This window comes from Sus scrofa, chromosome 7, assembly GCF_000003025.6.
Source record: "Sus scrofa isolate TJ Tabasco breed Duroc chromosome 7, Sscrofa11.1, whole genome shotgun sequence".
NCBI classification, from domain to species: domain Eukaryota; kingdom Metazoa; phylum Chordata; class Mammalia; order Artiodactyla; family Suidae; genus Sus; species Sus scrofa.
Genome location: NC_010449.5, coordinates 58,839,115 through 58,852,464, shown reverse-complemented (window position 1 = coordinate 58,852,464; position 13,350 = coordinate 58,839,115). Strand labels below are relative to the sequence as shown.

At 40.4% G+C, this 13,350-nt stretch overlaps 1 protein-coding gene across 3 annotated transcripts in view; it reads right to left on the bottom strand.

Annotated features, from left to right (window-relative positions):
* The window catches only part of EDC3 (enhancer of mRNA decapping 3), a 66,783-nt gene that overhangs the window by 43,011 nt on the left and 10,422 nt on the right, over nucleotides 1-13,350 (bottom strand). For 2 of the 3 annotated variants that reach the window (XM_001927872.4, XM_013978071.2), the window contains exon 2: nucleotides 1,892-2,102. In XM_001927872.4, coding sequence (XP_001927907.1) covers nucleotides 1,892-2,055 — 164 coding nt within the window. In that variant the 5' untranslated portion in view covers nucleotides 2,056-2,102. Of the gene's footprint in view, nucleotides 1-1,891; nucleotides 2,121-13,350 lie in introns of all 3 variants that reach the window. The other variant, XM_021099053.1, reaches the window with a different exon arrangement.

The following is a 13,350-nucleotide window of genomic DNA, read 5'->3' as shown; positions in this document are numbered from 1 at the left end:
GGAGAATACAGACCAGGAAAAGAATCAAAGATGGAACTCCGACTAAATCCATCTTAAAAAGTGAGTAGAAGAGGAGTTCCTGTGGTGGCGCAGCAGAAACGAATGTGACTAGGAACCATGAGGTTGTGGTTCAATCCCTGGCCTCCCTCAGTGGGTTAAGGATCCAGCGCTGCCCTGAGCTGTGGTGTAAGTTGCAGACGCAACTAAGATCCTGCATTGCTGTGGCTGTGGTGTGGGCTGGCAGCTGTAGCTCCGAGTGGACCCCTAGCCTGGGAACCTCCATGTGCCGCAGGTGTGGCTCTAAAAAGCCAAAAAAAAAAAAAAAAAAAAAAAAAGTGAGTAGAAGAAAAGGAACCTGTGGGGCTGGGGAGAAAAAGTGTATAAAGGAATGGAGGAATACTTGGGAAGAAAACCCAAAGGGGTAACAAAGAAACTAAAAGAAGAGGTCACTCCAACGGTTAGGGAACATCTGAATAAGATTAGATTAGAACTAAGACACTGCCACTGAATCTGGCAATTAGGTCATTTTTAATCTCAGCAAAAGCTAGCTCAGGAGTTCCCACTGTGGCACAATGGGATCAGCAACACAGGTTCGATCCCCAGCCTGCAGTTTGATCTGATCCCCAGCCTGGGAACTCCATATGCCATGGGGCGGCCAAAAGAAAAACAAAACAAATTAACAAAAGCAGCTAGTTCAGCAAGATGGTAAAGACAGAAAAAGATAATGGTGGGGTAGAAAGAGGCTAGACTAAGACACAAAGGGAGTAAAAGGAGACTATATTCGACCCTTGAATATGGGTTTGAACTGTGTAGGTCCACTTAAACGTGGATTTTTTTTTTCAACAAAATACATATTACAGTACCACATGATCCACAGATACAGAACCATGGATACTGAGAGTTACACCAAGATTTTGGATGGTGTAGGTGGTTGGCCTTCTAACCTCCTCACTGTTCAAGGGCCAACTGTATTCTACTCTGAAAAGAACTGTGAGTCTAAAGAGAAGGAAACCGACAGGGCAATACCTAGGGCAAATGTAAGGTGTGTGGAAGGGTAGTGTTTATACTATGGGGGAGGCCTGAGAATGTTAGAAAGAGAAGAGAAAAGAGCCAGTATTAAGGTTGAAAGTGAAGACACAAAAGAAAAGGAGCAGGGTCTCAAAGGAGATAAGAAAGCATAGCTCATAAAGCATATGTGATAAGGTTGGCCCTGAACACAAAGGGCATTCCTTCCATGGAGACTTCAGAGGAGATAAGAAATAAGAATTGATATGCCTACAGAAAAGGTTATGTGTGGGTGTTACGTAGGAAGTCAAGGAAGCTCTAGCTCAAGACTTTTTTTTTTTTTAAACATAAGAAAGGGAGGTTATCTGCCAAATTTATAAAGGAGGGATGTGAAGACATCTAAGCTTGAGATCTTTGGCAAATTTATTCCTGTAGCTAAGGACTTTAGCTATTGGCTACAGTGTGTTCTCTGGAGAGAAATTATAACACACACCTGCAAAGAAAGATAGTTACACAGGGAGGAAAGAAGTCAATAAAGACCTTAGATTTAAGAAAGAGCAAACAATTCAGAACTGACAAAAGAAATCTGAAACCATAAAAGAAAACAGAAAGATTATTCAGAGTCTGACACATTGAAATACTGCATAAGTTTGACAGAGATAATAAAAATGTTTCATAAACCTTGAATCATTAGCTAAAAGCTAATTATAACATAAAGTCTCTGCTGAAAAGAGCAGCAGGACTATAAGATCTGATTGTAAAATCTCACCCTTGACAAGACTCTACTCAAAAATAGCCCTATGCAAGAGAATATTGGCAACAAGACCCAGGCTCAAGCTCCCCAGACCACCAGGCTGGATTTGGAAGAATTAGTCAGGATACTCACCTGAAGGTGACTTCTGGCACAAGGCACTTCACTCCATTGTGGAAAGGCCGGGTAAGAGAAATGGTCTGGCTGACCTGATCAACTGCTGATACTCTTCCCTGATAGACACCCAAGCTATCTCCACAGTTGATGGACACAATACTGCCCAGCCAATCCGTAGCCATGTTTCAGCTGTAAGGCCACCGTGGAGACAAGGAACCATGCAGTGCACCTTAAGAAACAGACACATCTTTAATTCAATTCAGCAAATATTCTATTAGGTTCTGTACCAGGTGTTATTTGGTAATACACATTCTGTCACATCCTTGAGATAATAAAGCATAAAAAATAAAACTTTTTTTCATTGGAGTAAAGCATATTAATGAATAAGCAGTATCATTTAATGTATATATAAAGATCTTTAATTACTTTAAATCACATGTACTGGCTGAAGATATTTACCTAGACATTAAATTGCACAAATTATCACCTGTTTATAATGTATTATATTTTAATATATCTGCCATCAGAATGCTTTCAAAGAGATAATTAAGAAATAATATATAAAAAATAATGTTAGTAATGTCTGAGTAGCTCATTATCAGACTAACCCTCTTGCTGAAGATAGCGAAAAATTCTGGACAAATTTTTGTTTAAAAAAAAACTGACTGAAGGCATTACAGAACACTACACCTAACAACTACAGAATAAATATTTTCAAGTCCACGTGGAATGTTCATCAACATACGCTGGGCCTTAAGTTAGTATCAATTAATTTCAAAGGCCTGAAATTAGACAGAGTATATTTTGTCCACAAAGAATTAAATTTGAAATTGATAAAATATTTCAAATACACCAAATATCTGAAAATTAAGCAAGACATTTCTAAATAAACTATCAGTTAAAGAAATCAAAAAGGAAGTTAGAAATTCAAACAATAAAAATGAAAATAGAATGTATCAACATTTGTGAGATGCACTTAAAAGTAGAGCTTGAAGGGAAGTTTATATATATTTATAGATTTCTAATTTAAATGCTTATTTTAGAAAAAGAGAAAGTTTTCTTCCATCTTAAGAAGCTAGTCAAAAAAGAGCAAATTAACCCAAAGTTATTAAAAAGGAACTAAAGAGTAAAATAAATGAAACAGGAAATAAAAATCAAGCCAAAAATCAGTTCTTTGAAAACATTAATGAACTTGATAAATCCCTAACTAGACTAACCAAGAGATACAACATATATTGTCAGTGTCAGGAATAAGCAAAGGGACATCACATGCATTAAAAAGATAACTTTGGACTTCCCATCGTGGTGCAGCAGAAACAAATCCAACTAGGAGTGGGTTAAGGATCTGGCATGGCCATGAGCTGTGGTGGAGGTCACAGACATGGCTTGGATCTGGGGTTCCTGTGGTTGTGGCATAGGCTGGCAGCTGTAGATCCGATTGGACCCCTAGCCTGGGAATCTATATGCCATGGGTACAGCCCTAAGGGAAAAAAAGAACTTTAAGCCAGTAAATTTTATTTATTTTTAGGGCCACACCTGCAGCGTAGGGAAGTTCGCAGACTAGGGATAGAATCAGAGCTTGTGGTAATACAGGATCTTTAATCCACTGAGGCCAGGGATCGAACCCACATCTTCAAGAATACAAGCTGGATTCTAAACCTGCTAAGCCTCAATGGTAACTCCCTACACCAGTAAATTTGACCACTCAGATGAAACAGAGAAATTCTTTCTTTTTAGGGCTGCACTTGTGACACATGGAAGTTCCCAGGCTAGGGGTTGAATCGGAGCTACACCTGCCAGCCTATACCACAGCCAAGCCATGCCAGATCCAAGCTGAATCTGCGATCTACACCACAGCTCAGGGAAATGCCAGATCCTTAACCCACTGAGGGAGGCCAGGGATTGAAGCTTCGCCCTCATGGTTCTAGTCAGATTCATTTCTGCAGTGCCATGACAGGAATCTGAGAAATTCTTGAAAAACAAAAGTTACCAAAACTAATACAAGAAGAAATAGAAAGGGAGGTCCCGTTCAAAAACAGGCAGGATATACTACCTAAGGCAATCTACAGATTCAATGCAATCCCTATCAAATTACGAAGGACATTTTTCACAGAACTCGAACAAAATATTTTAAAGTTTGTTTGGAAGCACAAAAGACCCAGAATAGCCAAAAACATCCTGAAAAAGAATAATGGAGCTAGAGGAATCAGGCTCCCAGACTTCAGAATATACTACAAAGCAACAGTCATCAAAACCACATGGTAATGGCACAAAGACAGAAATAGAGATAAGTGGAACAGGATAGAAAGCCCAGAATTAAACCCACGCACCCACAGCCAACTAATCTATGACAAAGGAGACGAGAATATGCAATGGAGAAAGGACAGCTTGTTCAATAAGGGGTGCTGGGAAAACTGGACAGCCACATGGAAAAGAATGAAATGAGAACACTCCCTAACACCATACACAAAAATACACTAAAAATGGATTAAACACCTAGATATAAGACCAGACACTATAAAACTCTTAGAGGAAAACATAGGCCAAACACTCTCTGACTTAAACGACAGCAACATCTTCTCAGATCCACCTCTTAGAGTCATGACAATAAAAACAAAAATAAACAAATGGGACCTAACCAAACTTAAAAGTTTCTGCACAGCAAAGGAAACCCTAAACACAAAAAGACAACCCACAGAATGGGAGAAAATCTTTGCAAGTGAATCAACTGACAAGGGGTTAATCTCCAAACTTTATAAACACCTTCTGCAGCTCTATACCAAAAAAACAAACAACCACATCCAAAAATGGGCAGAAGATCTAAACAGACAGTTCTCCAAAGAAGACATACAGATGGCCAAAAACACATGAAAAAGATGTTCAACATCACTCATTCTTCGAGAAATGCAAATCAAAACCATGATGAGGTACCACCTTACACCAGCCAGAATGGCCATCACCAAAAAGTCTACAAACAATAAGTGCTGGAGAGGGTGTGGAGAAAAAGGAACCCCATTACACTTTTGGAGGGATTGTAAATTGGTGCAACCACTGTGGAAGACAGGATGGAGGTTCCTCAGAAAACTAAAAATAGAACTACCATTTGATCCAGAAATCCCACTCTCGGCATCCATCCAGAGAAAACCACGACTCACAAAGACACATGTACTCTGATGTTCACTGCAGCACTATTTTCAATGGAAACAATCTAAATGTCCATCGACAGAGGAGTGGATCAAGAAGATGTGGAACACATACACAATGGAATATTACTTAGCCATTAAAAGGAACAAAATACCAGCATTTTTAGCAACATGGATGGACCTAGAAATTATCATGCTAAGTGAAGTCAGCCATACAATGAGACACCAACATCAAATGCTTTCACTGACACATGGAATCTGAAAAAAGGACAGACTGAACTTCTTTGTAGAACAGATGCTGACTCAGACTCTGAAACACTCATGGTCTCCGGAGGAGACAGTTTGGGGGTGGGGGTATGTGCTTGGGTTATGGGATGGAAATCCTGTGAAACTGGATTGTTATGATCCAGGGATTCCATATAGACTACCCAGTTTTCCCCATTAGTAACGTCTTGCAGAACCGCAGTACATTATTACTATTGCTGCCCTTCACCCAATCCACCAGCATTGTCTTATCCCCTTCCCTGCTTTATTACTTTTTTTACAGCTGCACCTGTGGCATATGGAAGTTACCAGGCTAGGGGTTGAATTGGAGCTACAGCTACTGGTAACTTCCCTGTGTTATTTCTTACAAGTGCATATTAATCTACAGTTATCTCAAATAAAAAAGGTCAATTTTTAAAAATCAATGTCCTACCACATTAGGAAAAAAAAAAATCAATGTCCTACCACATTAAAAAAAAAAAAAAAAAAAAGGAAATGAGGAAATCGTGTACGATCATGCCCATAAATGCAGAAAAGAATTTTGTTGACAAAATTTAACATCCATCCATTGTATAAAAAAAGAGATGTTGCCGTGAGCTGTGGTGTAGGCTGCAGACGTGGCTCAGATCCTGCGTTGCTGTGTCTCTGGCATAGGCTGGTGTCTATAGCTCCGATTCGACCCCTAGCCTGGGAACCTCCATATGCCACGGGAGCGGCCCAAGAAATGGCAAAAAGAAAAAAACAAAAAACAAAACAATTATAACATCCTACTAATGGTGAAACAATAACTCTTTCTCCCCCAAGACAGGGACAAGGCAAAGAAGTCCACTTTCACCACTTCTACTCCTTATTTAACACTATAGTGTAGGTCCTAGGCAGTTCAATAAAACAAGAAAAAAATAAAAAGCATAAATACTGGAAAAGGAGAAGTAAAGTTATCTTTAATTGTAATTATATTGATGATGTGTAAGAAGAAAATCATAAGGAATGTATCAGGAAAAAAAAAAAAACAAAACTCCTGGAGTTCCTGTCGTGGCTTAGTGGTTAACAAATATGACGAGCATCCATGAGGACTCAGGTTCAATACCTGGCCTTGCTCAGTGGGTTAAGGATCTGGGATTGCCATGAGCTGTGGTGTGGAATGCAGATGCAGCTTGGATCCTGCATTGCTATGGCTGTGGTGTAGGCCTGCAGCTATGGCTCTGATTGGACTCCTAGCCTGGGAATCTCCACATGCCACAGGTGAGGCCCTTAAAAAAAAAAAAAGATGAATAAAAATTCCTGCTAGAATGACTTTATTTTTTTTTTTTTTTTTTTTTTTTTTTTTTTTTTTTTTTTCTTTGCTATTTCTTTGGGCCGCTCCCGCGGCATATGGAGTTTCCCAGGCTAGGGGGCCAATCAGAGCTGCAGCCATTGGCCTACGCCAGAGCCACAGCAACGTAGGATCCGAGCCGCATCTGCAACCTACACCACAGCTCTAGAATGACTTTATTTTTTTTTTTTTTTTTTTTTTTTTTTTGTCTTTTGTCTTTTTTGTTGTTGTTATTGTTGTTGTTGTTGTTGTTGCTATCTCTTGGGCCACTTCCACGGCATATGGAGGTTCCCAGGCCAGGGGTTGAATCAGAGCTGTAGCCACCGGCCTACGCCAGAGCCACAGCAACGCGGGATCTGAGCCGCGTCTGCAACCTACACCACAGCTCACGGCAACGCCAGATCGTTAACCCACTGAGCAAGGGCAGGGACCGAACCCGCAACCTCATGGTTCCTAGTCGGATTCGTTAACCACTGCGCCACGACGGGAACTCCCTAGAATGACTTTAGAATTACAGATAGATGCTCAATATGAAACAAACAACTGTGTTTTATATAATAGCAAGAAACAACAGCAAATAAAAATTTTAAATACTATTTATAATATTAAAATATAAAATACTCAGGAATAAATCTAATGAAAAATGCGTAGGATCTCTACGATAAAAACTATGAAAGACTGAGAAAAATTAAAAGAAGATCTGGAGTACCCGCCATGGTGCAGTGGAAATGAATTCGACTAGGAATCATGAGGTTGTGCATTCAATCCCTGGCCTCACTCACTGGTTTAAGGATCCAGCATTGCCACGAGCTGTGGTGTAGCCTGCAGATGTGGCTTGGATCTGGCATTGCTGTGACTCTGGCGTAGGCCGGCGGCTACAGCTCTGAATCAACCCCTAGCCTGGGAACCTCCACTTGCGATGGCTGTGGCCCTAAAAGGACAAAAAGACAAAAAATTTAAAAATTTTAAAAAAGATCTAAATAAATGGAGAGATAAGGGATATACTGCATTCAAAGGCTGAAGAGCTTAATGTTAATTCTCCCCAAATTGATCTGTGGGTCAAACATAAATATTAATTTAACCACTAGCCTGGGTCCATTTATAATAGCTGAGACATGTCCATCAAGAGACGAACAGATAAAGAAGACACATGCGCACGCATGCGCACACACACAGGAATATTACTCAGCCATACAAAAGAATGAAATAATGCCATTTGCAGCAATGTGGATGGACCTAGAAATTATCACACTAAGTAAGTCAGAAAAAGATAGACAACTACCATATGATATCACTTATATGTGGAATCTAAATTATAACACAGGAGTTCCCATGGTGGCCCAGGGGTAGTGAACCAAGCTAGCATCCATGAGGATATATTTTGATCCCTGGCCTTTTTCAGTGGGTTAAGGATCTGGCATTGCCACAAGCTGTGCTATAGGTTACAGATGCAGCTCATATCCCCCGTTGCTGTGGTTGTGGTGTAGGCCTCAACCCGTGGCCTGGGAACTTCCGTATGAGCAGGTGCGGGCCTAAAAGGATTTTTTTATAAAAAAGGAAAAATCTGGAGTTCTCATAATGGTGCAGTGGAAACGAATCCGACTAGTAACCGTGAGGTTGCAGGTTTGATTCCTGGTCTCGCTCAGTGGGTTAAGGATCCAATGCTGCCATGAGCTGTGGTGTAGGTTAGAGACACGGCTCCAATCTGACGTTGCTGTGGCGTAGGCTGGCAGCTACAGCTCCAACTCGCCCCTAGCCTGGGAACCTCCATGTGCCATGGGTGCAGCCCTAAGAAGCAAAAATAAATAAATAATGGAAAAATCTGATTAATTAGATTTCATAAAAAAAAAGAAATTTTTTTTTTTTTGGTCTTTTTAGGGCCACACCCGAGGCATATGGAGTCAAATCAGAGCTGTAGCCTCTGGCCTACGTACGCCACAGCAATGAGGGATCCGAGTGGTGTCTGCAACCTACACCACTGCTCACGAGGTGAGCTTAACCCAACTGCAAGGTCAGGGATTGAACTTGTATCCTAATGAATACTAGTCATATTCGTTTCCACTGAGCCATGACAGGAACGCCATGGTTTCATCAAAATTTAAAAGCTGTCATTAAAAGTTGACCAAAGAATACAAACTGGAAGAAGTGTAAAAAAGATGCAGCAAGACCAGCTGGGAAGCAACTAGAACAGTTAATTTAAGAAATGGAGGTAGGAGTTCCCGTTGTGGCGCAGTGGTTAACGAATCCGACTAGGAACCATGAGGTTGCGGGTTAGGTCCCTGCCCTTGCTCAGTGGGTTAACGATCCGGCGTTGCCGTGAGCTGTGCTGTAGGTCGCAGACGCGGCTCGGATCCCGCGTTGCTGTGTCTCTGGCATAGGCCGGTGGCTACAGCTCCGATTGGACCCCTAGCCTGGGAACCTCCATATGCCACAGGAGCGGCCCAAGAAATAGCAACAACAACAACAACAACAAAAAAGACAAAAAAAAAAAAAAAAAAAAAAAAGAGAAGGAGGTAAATTGGACTAGATAGAATCAATGGAGATGGAAAGGAGCTGATGGACTCAACACTTATAAAGACGATGGTTTGAATTTGGTGATGATTTAATATGGTAGATAACAGAAGGGAGGGGGTGAATCACTATTAACAAAAGGTGGAAGTTCCTACTGTGGTACAGATGGTTAAGGATCTGGTGTTGTCTCTGTGGTAGCACAGGTTCAATCACCGACCTGGTGCAGTAGGGCAGCTGTGGCATAGGTCATAGCTGTAGCTCGGATTCAATCCCTGGCCCTGGAACTTTCATATGTTGTGAGTACCAGTACAGGGAAGGGGAAGGGAAGGGAGGGAGGAAGAGAAGGAGGAAGAGAGGAAAAAAACAAAAGGTGAACAGAACACACAAAACCCCACAGTCTTTACACACATACCATCATATTGCATAACAACAGCAGCAGCTAGCATTTACTGCATACTTGCAATGTCTCAAGAATGAGCTAAAACTTTAGGGCATTCTTTCTTCATTTATCATAACAACCCTATAAGGAAACTACTTTACTATCCCATTTTACAGATGGGGAATTTGAAACACAGAGATTATAATGAATGTTTTACACACTTGTAAGCAGAGACAAAGGCAACTTCTTAGTACAATGGCATATTTTCCATGCTATACATATTATTATACTGAATTTACATATTATAGTTTTCTTTTAATTGGACGTTTAGATAATTCTATTTTTCACAATTGTAGTTAATATAGCAATGATCAATTTCATTCAGTGCTTGTCTTAAATTATTTTCTTAGGATAGAGCCTAGTCAATCAAAAGGAAAAACAACCTAACTTTGATTACAATATACCAGAGCAGAAAACTATCTTTTTTTCAAACCAAGTCATTCTCTGGATGGGTTCAGATAGTCATACATTTAAAATAATGGTACTGTACTAAAATATTTAGGAAGGTATTCCATACAATCTAGCCCATCTCAAAATCACTCCAGTGAAAAATCCCAGACAGATAAGCATTTCAAGAAAACATCCAGATTTTGAATGGCAAAAAGATGTTTCTGACCTCTTCTATTATAATCACCCCCAAAATAAGAAAAAAGGAAAGGTAAGTCACAAGCAAGGAGAAAATATTCACAATAGATATATATATAATAAAGGACTTGTATCCAGAATATATAAGGAAGGCTTACAAATCAGGAATAAAAAGGAAACACCACATCTTTTTAAATCAGGCAAAAGAAATTGTATGAATAGCCAATAAACACATGAAAAGCTGTTCATCATCATTAATTATTAGGGAAATGAAAACCAAAACACAATGAAACTACCCAAATGTCCATGATGGATGAGGGAATAAACAAAATACACTATAAAATATTATATATATATATATATAAAATATCATTCAGTCTTTAAAAGAAAGGAAGTTCTAAAGCTGATGACATAACCTTCCCAGATTTCAAACAATACTACAAAGCTACAGTAATAAAAACAGTGTGATACTGGCACAAAAACAGACATATACAGATCAATGGAACAAAATAGACAGCCCAGAAATAAATCCACAAGCCTAAGGTCAATTTATCTTAGACAAAGTAGGAGTTTCTGTCGTGGCTCAGTGGAAATTAATCTGACTAGCATCCATAAGGATGCAGGTTCGATCCCTGGCCTCACTCAGTGGGTTAAGGATCTGGAGTTGCCATGAGCTGTGGTGTAAATCACAGACTCGGCTTGGATCTTCCGTTGCTGTGGCTGTGCCACAGGCCAGCAGCTGTAGCTCCAATTAGACCCTAGCTTGGGAACTTCCATATGCTGTGGGTGCGGCCCTAAAAAGCAAAAAAAAAAAAGAATATATGTTGGAGAAAAGACAATCTCTTCAGTAACTGGTATTGGGAAAGCTGGACAGCCACATGCAAATCAATGAAGTTAGAACATACCCTCAACACCAAACACAAAAATACAAAAATACTCCGAATGGGAGTTCCCGCTATGGCTCAACAGTAACAAACCTGACTAGTATCCATGAGGATGCAGTAGATCCCTGGCCTCAATCAATGGGTTAAGGATCTGGGGTTGCTGTGGCTGTGGCATACACTGGCAGCTGCAGCTCCAATCAGACCCCTAGCCTGGGAACTTTCATATGTCATAGGTACACCCCTAAAAAGACTACATACAAAAAAAATTCAAAATGGCTTAAAGATTTAAATATAACACCATAAAACTACTAAAAGAGAACACAGGCAACACATTCTGTAACACAAATTGTACCAATGTTTTCTTAGGTCAGTCTCCCAAGGCAATCAAAATAAAAGTAAAAATAAACAAATGGACCTAATCAAACGTAAAAGCTTTTGTACAGAAGAGGCCAGAGATGGAACCAGAGTCAGTGTAGAAGCTTCCCCAAGTAGTTATGCTGTCAGCTACAAGTGAAGTCCTTGTAAAGCAAAAGAAACCATAAACAAAATGAAAAGATAACCTATGGACTGGGAGAAAATATTTGCAAACGATATAACCAACAAGGGCCTAATTGCCAAAGTATACAAACAGCTCATACAACTCAATAACAAAAAAAGAATCTAATAAAAAAATGGGCAGAAGGAGTTTCCATTGTGGTGCAACACAAACGAATCCGAGGTTTCGGGTTCCATCCCTGGCCTTGCTCAGTGGGTTAATGATCCCGCATTGCAGTGAACTGCGGTATAGGTCACAGACAAGGAGGCTCAGATACTGTGTTGCTGTGGCTGTGTTGTAGGCCAGCAGCTATAGGTCTGATTTGACCCCAGCCTGGGAATCTCCATATGTCACAGGTTTGGCCCTAAAAAGTGGGGGCGGGGGGGGGCAGAAGACCTAAATAGACACTTCCCAAAGAAGACACACAGATGGCCAAGAGGCACATGAAAAGATGCTCAGCATTGCTAATTATTAGAGAAATGGAAATCAAAACTACAATGAGGCATCACCTCACACTGGTCAGAATGGCCATCATTAAAAAGTCTACAAATAATAAATGTTGGAGAGCGTGTGGAGAAAAGGGAACCCTCCTACACTGTTTGTAGGAATGTAAATTGGTGAGGCACCATGGAAAACAGTAGGGAGGTGCCTTAAAAAACTAAGAATAGGGAGTTCCCGTCGTGGCGCAGTGGTTAACGAATCCGACTAGGAACCATGAGGTTGTGGGTTCAGTCCCTGGCCTTGCTCAGCGGGTTAACAATTCGGCGTTGCCGTGAGCTGTGGTGTAGGTTGCAGACACGGCTCGGATCCCGTGTTGCTGTGGCTCTGGCGTAGGCCGGTGGCTACAGCTCCGATTGGACCCCTAGCCTGGGAACCTCCATATGCCGCGGGAGTGGCCCAAGAAACAGCAAAAAAGACAAAAACAAACAAACAAACAAAAAAACATAAAAATAGGAGTTACTACGTAGTGCAGTGGAAACGAATGTGACTAGGAACCATGAGGTTGTGAGTTCGAACCCTGGCCCCATTCAGCAGGTCAAGGATCCAGCATTGCCATGAGCTGAGGTGTAATTCACAGACATGGCTCGGATCTGGTGTGGCTGTGGCATAGGCCAGCAGCTACAGCTCTGATTAGACCCCTAGCCTGGAACCTCCATATGCCACAGGTGTGGCCCTAAAGAGACAAAGTGACCAAAAAAAAAAAAAACCCTAAAAATAGAGTTACCATAAGATCCAGCAACCCCACTCCTGTGCATCCAAGAAAACTCTAATTTGAAAAGATACATGTACCCCAGTATCTATTTACAATAATCAAGGTATGGAAGTAACCTAAAAGTACATCAACAGATGAAGAGATGAAGAAGATGAGGTACATATACGCAATGGAATATTAGCCATAAAAAAACAATGAAATAATGCCATTTGCAGCAACTTGGATGGACCTTGAAATTATCAAAGTAGGTAAAGTCAGACTGAGCAAGACAAATACCATATGATATCATTTATACATGGAATCTTTAAAAATGACACAAATGAACTTAATTTACAAAACAGAAACATACTCACAGACACAGAAAAATTTATGGTCACCAAAGGGGAAATGAGGTGGAGAAAGATAAATTATGACTTTGGGATTAGCAGATACAAGCTACTATGTATAAAACAGATAAACAAGATTCTACCATACAGCACAGAGAACTATAATTAATACCCTATAATAGACCATAATGGAAAAGAATATGAAAAAGAAATACATATATATGTATAACTGAATCATTCTGCTGTACCCAGAAACTAACACAGT